General features: G+C 37.6%; 1 protein-coding gene across 1 annotated transcript; it reads left to right on the top strand.

Moving 5' to 3' along the window:
* Positions 1–8679, top strand: LOC584931 (store-operated calcium entry-associated regulatory factor). Its single transcript, XM_030993125.1, has 9 exons — positions 1–326; positions 1841–1935; positions 2917–3006; positions 3612–3722; positions 4206–4321; positions 5257–5355; positions 6059–6340; positions 7449–7633; positions 8562–8679. The coding sequence occupies exons 1-9, from the start codon at positions 260–262 to the stop codon at positions 8585–8587; spliced, it is 1071 nt and encodes a 356-aa protein (XP_030848985.1). The 5' UTR covers positions 1–259; the 3' UTR covers positions 8588–8679.
* Positions 8680–14107: the final 5428 nt, after the last annotated feature.

Here is a 14107-nt window from a genome sequence, read left to right as displayed (position 1 = left end):
GGTTGACGTATTTCGGCGTAGACTATTTTGGGTTTGTGAAACAAAAATCATTATTCAGAGATCCTTTTGGAATTAAAGTGTGCAAGACTAATGAATTCTAGGGTAAAGTGAAACTTCCCAAGTTAATTATCCATTTCTTGAAAGCTGAAATCATCTAGAAAGCGAAGCGTTATCTCATTCGGACTCCGAGAAAGGAGCATTTTTGATTTACAAACATTAATGTTAAAACACTGCAGAGATTTCAGTAGACGGGACAACAATGAAGGCGATTTTGGTTGTACTTGTAGCTTCTGTGCTTAACTTAACGGAAGCAGCATTCGGGTTTGGTAAGTCAGAAATAATTTGTTAATGGTATTATAAAGTTAAGGTAGCTGTGTTGTTAATAATATAACGAATATTCATGGTTTATGATGTTCATCTGATGATTTGTTTGCAATCAGCATGATCAGGAACCAAAACAAATTAAAAGTCAAAAGAGTAAACAATTAAAAATTAAATAGGCCTAGATTCTAGGCCTAAATAGTTCTAGATCTAGGCCTAGGTAAGGGGTTGCTGGTGGGCTTACTATGATGAAGGCATAGCATAGACAGAAATAACTGTGGATAATTCTTTAATACAATTGACATAGATCTAGTCTATGTGAACCTTCAGCCTCAGGGCAGCGTTTCTCGAAACCGTCATAACTACAAGTTCACCGACATCCCATTGAAACGCGTGTTAAACTTAATACATAGGGCCTACACGTGTTTCAATGGGATGTCGGTGAACTTGTAGTTATGACGGTTTCGAGAAACGCTGGCCAGATGTACAAGTCTAGGCGGTCAGTAGTCTACAGCAGCATGCAGCGGAGCCAGATTAAGGTCTAGGCCTAGACAGAAATAACCGTCTTATTTGGGTCATTTCTTTAATAAAACTGGCATTTGTTGACATTCCCCAATACAGATGGTAACCCAGAGATCTCGTACCGTGGGGGTAGCTAGAGCCAGCGATGTACAACTTTTCGTACATGACATTTTCTCCCCAATTTTCTTTATTTAGATCTAATTTTCTGATTTCTAAATCAGATGTAAATTAGGTTGGTATGTCATTTGTCCTAATTACAGTTATCAAAATTTGATAACTTAATATTAAATGCATAATTTACGGACTTACTTATATGAATTATCCAATTTGTATCTCAGAACTGTGAAACGGTACGTTCATGCACTCGAACATAGAGCTATATATGACCTAGCGGCCGATATATTTCCGGGTCAACCTACCAAAACATAGCTAATGGCCAATCAGAGCACTCGTTTTGTGGGAGTTTGTTGGTCAAGCCGGGCTGACTCGTACGTAGCTACGGTAGCTATTGGACGTTCGAAAAGAAAAAATGAATATTCATCAACTAAAACCAAGACGAAAAATGTTGACGACGAGACTTTCTCGGATTAATCATTAATTTAGGATCTAAATGAGCAAGCTATAGTAAGTCAAATAAGCTATATATATATATATATATATATATGTTATTTAAAAAAAAAATTATAATTGCAGCAGTTATGAGGATGTAAAGAGTGAAAATCTTATTGCTTATCTCATTCATCGCGGTCTGGTCGAACCGAACCATTTGTTCCGTACAGTCCCGTACAGTCCCGATAGGCCATACTTCAGTCTCTATAATCGGAGGTCTAATGGCCTAGAACTCTAGTCCAAGTTAGTGATATGCAATGGTACTTTTTCGTTAAGTCCAAAAGCAACATGGAACTAGATTCTAGGTCTAGGCCTAGATGATAGATCTATATATCATTATTGTTTTGATTGTCCTGATAACACAACCCTCCAACCCTTCAATTTCCAGGAAAGAGTGACCAAGTGCTGCTTGAAGAAATCTCTGTTCTCACCCTCCACCATGGGAAGATGACAACAGGAAGAAGATCTAGCCCAGTTAAACAGGTACGATGCAGTAAATGAACGCTTTGGATTAATACTCATAGATCTACTCATATTTTTCTAAGGTCTAAATGAATCAGCTTTTCCTCAAATTAGTAACAATTATTTGTCAACGAAAGGAAGAAGATCTGATCTAGCCCAGTTAAACAGGTACGATGCAGTAAAACAACTCTTTGGATCTTTAATCCATATAGCTCATACTCCTAGTTTTCTAAAGGTCTCAAAGGATTTGCTTTTCCTCAAATTTGCAACAATTATTTGTCGAGGACAGGAAGAAGATCCAGCCCAATTAAACGTAGGTACAATGCAGTAAATGCATGTGTTGGATCTTTAGTCCATGTAGCAGCTCAAACTCATAGTTTTCTAAAGGTCTCAAAGAGTGTGCCTTTCTTCAAATTGGCAACAATTATTTCTCGATGACAGGAAGGAGATCTAGCCCAATTAAACAGGTACGATGCAGTAAATAAACTCTTTGGATCTTTATTTCATAGCAGTTCATAGTTTTCTAAAGCCAAGGTCAATAAAACTTGTTTTGTTCAAATTGGCAACAATTATTTGTCGATGACAGGAAGATTTAGCCCAGTTAAACAGGTATGATGTAGTCAATGAGTGTGTTGGATCTTTACCCACAGCAGTTCTAAAGGTCTCAATGGATCTGCTTCTCCTCAATTTGGCAACAATTATTTGTATTTTCCACTTTTTATAGGTTAAGATTTATTTTAAGTGAAACAGTGTGAATGAAGGTTACTGGAAAAAAAACGAAATAAGGAATTTGTACGCAACAATAGTGATCTGTATTGTCATTTTATACACTTGAATGATCATTTACTATTGAAATGCTCTTATGTATGAGTGGCACAAAGTTACGCAACAGAAACGGGCTAAATATTTAAGTGAGTTTACGTACAGATACGGATATGGAATACAGAGATATGGGGAAGAAATATTTTAAATTCATTTAATTTTTTGTTTTTTTCTTTGCAGCTACAATGTGTTGGAGGTTCAGCAGCCCAAGCATTTACACCTCAAGTAGTACAGTGTTACAACCGAGGCTCAGACGGGTATGACGTTCAGGTAATTGTTTGTTTTTTGTTTTAACCCGACTGCTAAGAAAGCATGCACATGTACATGCTTACAAGTAAGCAACTAGGAGACCATTTCCTTTTTTTGGTAAGAATAATACATATTTTGGGGCCTTCAGGCTAATGTTTTGAGCCCAAAATTCCTCTCCTGATGGTATATTTAGTGTAAAAAGTATACAATATACTGGTAGACCATAATCCTGATGTTGCCAAGAGAAATTGCCTTTTTTTCTTCTTCAAGACGTTAATCTACTAATCGGTAGGATGCGAAGGTTAATGTGGTTGGATGAGCAAGTGTGCGCTTGTAAGATAGCGACTGGCCGGAATGCTCCTTAGGGAGTGGAGAATGTGCATACATTGTGTGCAGGTAAGCCTGAATCCAATGACTGGGGTAATAATATATCTGTAAAGCACTTTATAGACACGTCGTTGTATCAATGTATATAAAAGCGGAATATTATTATTATTATTTACGGTGGCAGGTATGAATAACATATTATATTGTACTACCTTGATTTTATTTAATTGGCTTTAATTTAAAGAAATAAATCAAAATCAAAATCTATCCTTTTTTTTGCTTCTTATTTTGTTTTCCAGTGGGAATGCAAGAGTGACATGGACAATGCGTATCGCTTTGGTAAGATAGAGGTTATCTGTGAGGGATACTCCTCGCCCGACGATGAATACATTCTCAGGGGATCGTGTGGGGTAAGTTGCGAACGATCAGATGCAAATTGGCAACTCTTTGATGGGTCTTTTGAGCGGTTATATGACATGTGCTCCTGAGACAATTGAGCTGTGTGAATTTCCTACACTAACCTAAGACTTAAAGTGGCATGAGGGGACTACGTGGCCTCACTCGGGGCCTTTATTTATTGGGTCGCAAATCATGGAAAGTTACCCAAACAACATGAGGACTTTAATGTCTTTATTTCTGGTTTGTGAGTTTACATGATCAGGTCACATGATCATTGATCACTGAACAGAACATGTACATATATGCAGAGTCAAATTAAAATCCTAGTCTCATTCATTAACAACAATTAAACCTGGCTCATGTACAATAACAAAAAAAGGGCTTTATAGCAGGAACAGAGGAACTGACATCATATTTGGGTGTTAAAAATGTTGAGGTCAAAGTTCATCAGATCATAAACACGTCTGTGCATGTTCACTGTTTTAACCCTGCAGTTGGAGTTCACACTTGAATACACCAAGGAGGGAATGCAACAAAAGAACAGTGGAGGGAACGCTCACAGTTACTATGGCAACGACGATGGGTCATACGATAACACCTACAACCACAGGTAGGAGCTAGTCTGCAGGCGTAGGCTCTGAAGACCATTTTCGTAATTTAATCAAATAATATGCATAATTCTTTGTTAAAGGTACTATTTCCTATTTGCAGACCTGTCAACAAAAATGAAAGGTTGAATTTCAACGTCATTTGAAAGACAATACTTACATGTATTTAGAACTGCAATGCAAAATTAGAAACAAAAACATGTTTAATATCCTAAGATAAAGAAAAAAGAATTGTTAGGTTGTTACTTTTGTACTTATATTTGTTCAATTCTCTCTCATTGTTTCTTGTGATCTCTAATATATAAAAACACGTCTCTCAAAAAAATATTTACATAAATACTGAGAGAGTGATAGAGAGCTTGTTCTATCGTGTTTAAATAAAACAAACGGAAGCATAACAAAGATACCAGGTTTCAGGCACTGGTAAAAAAGTTCAGGGGGGGGGGGGGTGTTTCACAAAGATCCTAAGTAGAACTTAACTCTAAGTTGGACTTAAAAATTATGGAAAGCCGTTAGCGACTTTGAAAATATTTTGTAAAAGTTATTTTGAAATGCATAAAATGTTGATTCAAATCATTCATATTTTCTATCATCAAGGAGATTTCATGTTCTTGATGTGGAAGTTTTAAAAAAGTCTAAAATACTTGAATTTCTGCTTTTGAATGTATTTCATTTTAAGGCTTCAATGGCTGTCCATCATTTTTAAGTCTAACTTAGTGTTAAGTTCTACTTAGGATCTTTGTGAAACACCCCCCAGGTCATAGATTCAGCCTTTTTAAGGTACAAAATAACTCATTCTATGTGATTTTCAGGGCTTCTGATTGATTCTTAATGGCATTCCTGGAATAAATAACAAATAAATATATTGTAGTACCCATTATATTAACTTGTCTTGATCAAAATCTTTCTCTCTCTACCCTTTTACTTCATTTTGCAGTCGGCAGAAATCGAGCAAGGTGGATTGGCTGTTTCTTGCTATAGTTGGAGTCCTGATGTATGTGATTTATAGAACATGCATAGCCAATACACCCACAGAATATCCTTTACACTCACAGTCAATATTTCTATTTGTACATCCGTAGCCTGTCTTGACTATTATACATTAGGCTTGCGGTTGCACCATGTGAGAGAGGGGGGAGGGGGAGGATTAGGGAGTCCTGAAAAGGACTCTCAATAATCTTTCTTTCTTGAGTGTGTGCAGTCCTGAAAAGGACTGTTGGTAGTCTTGAAAAAGACAGTTGGTTATCTTTCTTAAGCTTATAGTTTTAAATCCCCTCTCTCACATGGTGCAAATTAACGCAAGCCTACTGTATATCTACATCACCATGCAAGCCGATACTTATAAGCAGTGTCAAACAACTATTAGTTCTACATTTACTACTTCTATTACAAATTATACTACTACTTGCACTACTAATACTGCTGCTCCTGCTACTGCTACTACTAATACGATTACTACTATAAGTACTACATGTAGTAATAGATCTACTTCTACCAGCTCTCATGATGATGAGGATGATGATCATGATCATAACAATAGTAATAATACTAATGTTAATAGTTACTACTCCTACTTGTACAAATGATGATAATTATGCTTTATAGCCTGCTGAATATTGAGCCAAGGAAGTCAGAGAACTTGTGAAAAGCCTCTCGTTTTTTCCATTAAAAGAAATAACAAATTATTGGTATAATTCATGTTATGGACGAATTGTTAAGACCCCTTAACCGACTCTTACATCAGGGACAGCAGGGACTGACGATGGTTACCCTCGTCCAGGAGGTACAGGCTTTGGCCCAGGGGGTGGTGGTGGTGGTGGTGGTGCACCCCCTCCCCCTGGCTACAGGGACAATGGATACTCAGGAGCCGGCTGCGGTGGAAGCCAGGGGTACTCTTCAGGAGCCACCAGGGGTGCAGGAACCGGTGCAGGGGGTCTCGGAGGGGGTCTAGGAGGGGGCGGATTCTGGACAGGTGCAGCTGCCGGGGGACTGTTGGGCTATCTCTTTGGTGGCAACAGAAAGTAAGTTCATTAATTTTGCATAGCTAGAGTATTAAAATGTAATGCAATGAATATGTGTACCAGAAACTAAACTTTGGGGTATTTCAATGGGAAGTCCTCCCTGATATTAAGTTGGGATTCTTACAGGTGTTATGGAAGACCAATGTATTAAGCTAATCCTTAACCTCTCCTTGCCTAGAGAGGCTTAGTTTGATTAGAGTAATGGTGTTTTACTTATATCATTTAGTGGTGTTCCAGTAGTGGCTATGGGTACAGAGGCTATTGGGGCTATTGGAGACCTGGTTATTGTCATTCGATCAACATCGCATTTTCTCATTGACACCAACATGTCTTACCCAAACCTCCCACATGTGGTTCATACCTTTGTTTACTTTCCTACTGCTTTAAGTTCATTGTCTTTAAATCTAGTCATCATCCTTTTGAGTCGTCTGTAAAACAACTATTACCCAATATCCAGAAAAACTTAGAGCTACATTGTTGGCTTTTGCCAGGTCCCTATCAGTCCACTTCATGTGTCATCCAGCATGCCACAGCTAAAGATGGTTCATGGTCTGGGGGCCCTGCTCGCACTAGGCCTGTTTTCATGTGCTCGAGTTTGCCAACTAACCCGCTATTTTCAGACTTGGGATATTCCTGAAGCTTCATATTGCGCCTTCACCAGACCGATACGTTCACCACAAACTAGCTCCGACGGGCGCAAGTTAGCCCACTTTATCCCAAATAGCGGGATATTTTGGAAACAAGACCAAGATTTCTTGGAATATTTTCTCGACCAAATTTCACGCTAATTGCAACTGCGGGCTGATGAGGACGCAAATTAAATGGTTAGTTTACGATCGGGATAGTTAGAATAGCGGGTTATTTGGCAAACTCGAGCTAATGAAGACAGGCCTACTAAGATTTGTATAACGGTGATCTAACCAGGGGAGGGGGGGGGGGGCATTTCACAAAACTTGTCATCATTGACAAATGACAGTTTGTGTTATAAGCTAGTGACATCCTTGCATCTTATTGGTTATCAGCAGATTTGTCACTGATTTTTGTCATTTATCATTGAAAAAAGGCTTTGTGAAACAGGTCCTTGATCAATCTTTGTTTGTTGTTGCAGTCGTGGCTACGGAGGATACGGAGGATACGGAGGTTATGGAAGACCTAGGTATGGTGGCGGCTACTCTACACCGAGGTACGGCGGCGGCTTCTCTTCTGGCTGGGGTGGCAGCGGTAGGAGTGGAGGAGGGTTCTCGGGGTTTGGCGGCGGCGGTGGGGGAAGTTCAGGCACAAGAACTGCTTCAGGTCAGTATTCAAGACATTTGTTTTAATTTGTTATTTCTTTGAGTTTCCAGCAACCATAGTATTATTTTAAAGGGATTGGGTAACTTTGTCTCAGATTCTGAAACAAAATCCTGGATTTAGCTCATGCTGCAATGATAGTTATAAACCTTTGGGTCAGTCAGGAACCCCATGACTTTCACAAGCGGATCGCTTGTCTGATTATCAAGATATTTATGATTGGAAATCAATATCAAATTTTGCGTTTTCCTAACGGTTTTCATAACACTACAGTCTATTGGGTAAAACGAGTATGGTCAAACCGGTCACTCAAGATTTTTACTTGTTTAAAGGTAAAGACCAGTATTGGAAACGCCCCAATTTCAAAAAATGAAATGGAAGCTCTCATTACCAATCATGTGAAAGAATATGTTTTGACTAATACATGATGATAAAAAATTTGCCGGGAAACCGCCTACTAATTCATATATTTGGTAAATTTGTTTCTCTCATGGTCTGTGAGAGATATAGGGTAGTCCCATATAAATCTTTCTGTGTATAGTGCTTGTAACTTTACAAAGAATGGGCCAAATTTCTTATCATTTTGATGATTCCAGAACCTTGCAGATGCTAGATGCTAGATGATCAACCTTTTCTGATCGATTCCACAACATTTCTTTCACAATGCAATCGCATGACCATAACTGGTCTTTACCTTTAAGGCACTTCATGATCATTTTGAAGCACGCTTTTTTTTAGGGCTTCAATATTAAACCGCATCACAGACACTGATGACATGTAGGGTCATGCATCTCAGATTTAACTTTTTTAACGATCCCTTTAAACTGCTCTTTGTTACTCTTCTTTTCTGCAGGGCTCTCTCTTTGTTATCATTATCCTGTAGTGTCTAATTAATGTCTTATTTTTCTTTCTCTTTTTTATCATGTTGCAGGTTTTGGCGGCACAAGACGGCGATGAAAGATGCCTGCCTGCCTGGTTACGTTTGTAGTATCTGAGCTGTTCATGAAGAGGATCAACTAACCAAAATATGGTACCACATAATTAGGCCCCCCAAAAAAGATGTTGTATTGCCCTGTAGGTGCCAAAACATGGGTTGGTCGGTCAGATTTTTTATTTTTTTTTACTCCTCCTTTTGGCTGATATTTCTCAGTTTTGAATGCTCTGATACATTTTTTTCTAAAAAAAGGTTTAAACATTTTTGTTTAAATTTTTTAAACCAACCGTAGATTTCAAGTTTTTTTTTGTAGGTCGCAAAGGGCAATACAACGTCTTTTTCTAAAAGGTCTTATGTGTGGGGATCGCTAGCGGTATAGGGCAACTCTTTGAATTTTGTCCCATACGACCCAAGTTTTTTTTTTCTTCTCATATTGCATCAGAATAGTGCTCTTTCTTATCACAACCAATACTTACAGTTGTTAATACTGTATCAAGATATTTACCATTTGTGGAAGAAATGTATGGGCAATTGTCAAATGTCGTATGGGACACATTGCATGGAATGGCCCTTTATTAATATTTATAATGCACAAAGCACATGTTTCACATCTGCCAAGAGGCATTTCAAATCAATTTAATGTATGTAACTCGGTTAACAACATGCATTCACCTTATGTTACACATTGGATAAGGCAAAGGGTAATTCTGTTTCCATAGACTTCGCACTAATAGTCTTATTTTATACACCCATGTACAGCACTAAGATTAACTCTGCATTTATTCTGCGTCATCTGTAATAGTATGTGCCTTATCTAGTTATTCGTAATCATTTGACCATTCATACTGCACTACCGGTAAGCAGAAGATCATTAGCATTACAATGGCTGTAACTTAAGAACAAAAATGTGATTATTGGACACCAAACTTCTCAAATTAGGTAGGTACCAATCCATTTCAACTCGTTTTAGTCACTCTCATTTTATGTGAAGGTGTACCATGTATAGAATATGTAGAGCAAAGTGGGTTACTGGAAATTTGCTGCATATGGTATACACGTGTGTGAACTTCCGTTTGCCAACCACATGGCAATATTTGTAATTCTACAAGATATGATGCTGATTGGATTCCTATTAAAAAAATTGTATAGAGCTTGACATATCTTCATTTTTTTTCCTTCAGTGTGTGTTAATTTCCATATTTCTGCAACAGCGCCCTCGTTAATTAGGTTAGGGCAATTCTTTCTTATGTACGATACAAAATGTATGATGGATTCATTCCAGCAAATTCATTTGATTTAATGAACATCTCTGTATTAGGTATATACCGGTAAAGTAATTTATTGAATTTATTATTATAGGCAAATTATGCGTATATCATTTATTTATTATTTGTTGTGTTTTCAGTTGTAATTTTTCTAAATTGAATAACTGTAAATTTTATGAAATTCCTGTGTATATTCTATAATTTCCTTATACATTTAGGAAGTGCTTGTGCAAGTACTAAGATGTAACGTTTGGTTTGTGATTTTTGTGCCATATGCTAAAGGGTTTACATGTAATGAATTTGTATATAATGTCTATATGCAGAGACGCTGTCCTAGGTTTATTTGGCATCATCTTTCAATCATTAAACAAATATTTTATTGAGGTTCTGTGTAAGTTGTCTCAAATTTTTTGAAGTTTTCCTTGTAGTTCGAAATGAATGCGGGAAGAATGGAGGTGTCGTGGTATAGTGGTTTGATCGCTCAACTCTCAGTCCAAGGGTTGAGGGTTCGAGTCTCAGCCCATCGCTAACGTCCTTTGGAAAGATATTAATCCAGATTTGCCACCCTCCACCCGGGTGTAGAACCCAGGAAGAACAGCATTGAAGCTGATGAGGCTTCCCTGGGTAAACAAAATTATTATTATCATAGTGACACTACCGGGGTATTTTATTTTTTGAAATTTTCTTTTTGTTTAATAGCCAGGGAGCTTTTAGTAGAAACTGTCATAAGTTTAGAATCCAAGTTCATCCCATTGAAAATTAACAAAATATGATAAGATGCTTGCATATGTTAGTAGATTTTAATTGTCCGGCTCGATCGGCCCTCTTTACATTCCTCTCCAGTCCGCAAAGGTGTTCAAGTAAATAAATATCGAAAAAACACATTTCTTTCTTAAAATATCTTTTTATATATGCTTGTCATAACCATGTATATATTAGCATTATCCTATATTTGATTACTTTAAAACAAAAAAATCATGTACACCATGTCAGCTTGAGATTAGAGAGTCTGTTTTTGTTGGTAATAGTTTAATGGCGTTCAGTCAGTATTGAATATATATGCCTTATCTTCAGTTTCATAAGAAAAGTCAGTTATCCGTTAATGATATAATTTAAAGCTTATCTGCCGTAGTTTCCAGGAGGGATTAAACCGCTCTACAAGGTCACTGGACAGGTGGTTTTCTCATCAACTCAGCTCTCAGATAACATAAGAAAAAGAGGATCACGGGGGACCAATGGTCACCGATTAGGCATTGTTTGTTATATAGAGGGCGCAAGTAGCTACCAGTAGTGCAGTGGGCCTTTAAGCAATATCGCAATTGATTGATTGGTTAGCCCGGTTTTTGAGAAGTCATCTAATGGTTCTCCAGAGCAATTAATATATATATTTTTCCCTGTGGAGTGACGGGTAAAATGAAATGGAAAGGTTTATTTAGGCTGATTTGAGCAGAGTTTTGCTGTATCTTCAAATGGTGGTAGGGTGATGTTCTCAGAGTGCTAAAACGATATGTTGTGTTTAGTTCTTTTTGATAATGGGAACATTTTGAAAAGAGTGTATCACTTACCAATATTCAGCACTTTTGTGCCTAAAAGCAAGTCGAAATCAGCAAGTAATCAGCTAGTGTATGACGAATCCTTCTTTCTTATTTGGGAAAGTGAGACAAACAAAAACAAAACAAAACAAATATGCTGTGTCTTTGGGTGTGTGTGTGTGTGTGTGTGTGTGGGGGGGGGGGGGTATATGTCCTCATATTCGGTGAATAGATATAATGTTATTAATTATGTTCATATGAATTGTAATAATAAAGGCATAATTCCGTTCATGGGTCCTTTTCTTCTAGATAAGAAATAACTAATATATTTAATTCATTTTATGTCTGATTTGTACTATTTTAAAGATAGATTGTATTGTTATTCTTACTGTAATAAAAAAATATTTATACGTAACTGAAACGTTCTAATTGTTCTACTGTTTCATATGCCTTGTTTATATCTGCTAGTATTAAAACTGTTCCCGTCCTTCCATTTTAACGCGTTTCTTACGATTTGACCGACCGCCTGAATTACCCCCGGGCGAACGGGCCCTCCCGGTGCCACGAAGGCGTGGCTTGTGTATGCATATTTGTAGGCCTACATTTGCCCCCATTGGATGAGGCGCATCCCGTGTATGCATAATTAAGAGCATACGCTGTTCCGGGAAGCGAGACGTGGCATAAGTCGTGCATATTCGTGAGTCCCGTGCTGTCTTGTGTAAAAATCAACATTCTCCGCAATTATCATTGGTTTGCGACCACGCAACCATCGACAGAGTCATGAATATTCATACGTTTGCAGTACGAGGCTGCATATGTGTGCCAAACAATGTTGGTACAGTGTAGCAGAATATTCCTTTTGAGATAGAAACAACGATGAATTCTTTCCCATTCTTTCGTATAATACATTGTTCACCATTATCAGATTATGAAGATGAAAGTCACATACCGAACATTTCAAATAAATCAAACTGATTTTTGTTTGAACAGTAATATGATATTGTCATTATTTGATATAAATTCAGTATCATTAATAGAATGAATGCGATGTTTTCTTCTTCTTAACTGTAAAAACCGGTATTTATTATTTTCTTTACAATCATTTTCTCACTAGTTTGAAGTTTGGACTTGAAAAAATTGCTCTTGTCTCCTGACTCCATGATTTAAGCTAAGGACCCTTTCTCCCCCCCCCCCCCTTGTCAACTGTTCCCCCTCCCCCCATCCTCTCACCCTTTGAACCTGGATCCACCCCAATAAGAGATTTTCAGTGGGATATAATAAAAAGTAGTGTGCAAAATAATTAATGTGCATCTTTATTTTCACCGGCGCTAACATAGAAATGTGTATGACTTTCGCGTGTCGGATATAGATGAAGATAAACGACTGAATAAAAACCGCTTGTTATTTCATTTAATAATAATAATAATTACAGTGCTTATATAGCGCCTAACACTTACTTTGTCAGAAGTCTCTAAACGCTCTACAATAATGCAGCATAATTACCCTGGCTTTAGCAGTGCAGCTGTTACGCGCGCTGCGTTTCAAGGAATAAATTCCAACCAGGTACCCATTTACTTCACCTGGGTGGAGTGTGGCAAATGTAGATCAATGTCTTGCCAAAGGACATTAGTGCAGCGGCGGGACTCGAACCGCGGACCTTGTGATCGACAGTCCGGCGACGTATCCACTCGACCACAACACCTCTACATTTATTCTTCACATGTTTTTTTTTTTCGGGTTTATATATGGCAATTGTATCCGATAACCAATTTAAAATCGTGAACAATGGAATCTATGACGGCAATTATATTCCTTTTTTTTAAAGATAAAATGAGACGGAATCAACATCTTATCGCGTCAAGACTGTCCTAACCATCCCCTTCTGTCTATCTCTCTCTCTCTCTCTCTCTTCCTCTTTTTTGTGCAATGATAGGATTTCGTCACTAAATGTCATTTGAAGGAAGAAAACAAATTAGAAGTGCGACGTCCTGTTACCCCTTTATAATGGTCGCATACATTTTGTTTTTAAACGGATGAGTTTTAAAGAATTCTTTCTGATGATATTTAGATGATTTGATAGTGTTTAATGTATACATATGCGAGAAACATCTGAAGAGTTCCGTCGCAAATCGCAACACATTGTATCTCCATTTTTTCAAGTTGAGGTATTTGCGATTGACATTACTAGAATAATTATAAAGAAAATAACGAGAATTAACGTTGACAATTTGTACAATAATTTCATAATAATTTCTGTGAATGTATAAGGAGCGGGGTATCAAATGAAAGGCATCTTTTTATTTTACGAGAGTGGTGTTACTTTAACATTTTCAAAAAATGGCGCTTGACTCGTTTCGGGGTGAAACTCCTCATTTCTTCATCACATTTTTGTTATTGCTAATTTATTGTTTTACTTACAACGTTAATATATGTTTCAATGATACTTTCCCGATACACGCGCGCTTAGAATTACAAGTCAAGATGCTGTCTATCATTAATGATCCCACTTGAGGATTACACATCCGGGAATTTGATGCTCCCAGATAGCTCCCTATCCTCCTGATCTTTGTTATGCTAGTACAATCTAGAATTAGACACCGACCTGGGACTTGAAAGAAGCTTTAAATGATGGTAATCGAGTAGCATACGGGTATGTGATGCTCACAGATAGCTCCCTATCCTCCTGATCTTTGTTATGCTAGTACAATCTCGAATTAGACACCGACCTGGGACTTGAAAGAAGCTT

Source organism: Strongylocentrotus purpuratus, unplaced genomic scaffold (genome assembly GCF_000002235.5).
Source record: "Strongylocentrotus purpuratus isolate Spur 01 unplaced genomic scaffold, Spur_5.0 spur5_scaffold_20, whole genome shotgun sequence".
In the NCBI taxonomy this organism is placed as follows: domain Eukaryota; kingdom Metazoa; phylum Echinodermata; class Echinoidea; order Camarodonta; family Strongylocentrotidae; genus Strongylocentrotus; species Strongylocentrotus purpuratus.
Note: the sequence above shows the minus strand (reverse complement) of the source record. Positions and strands in the feature narration are given on the sequence as shown.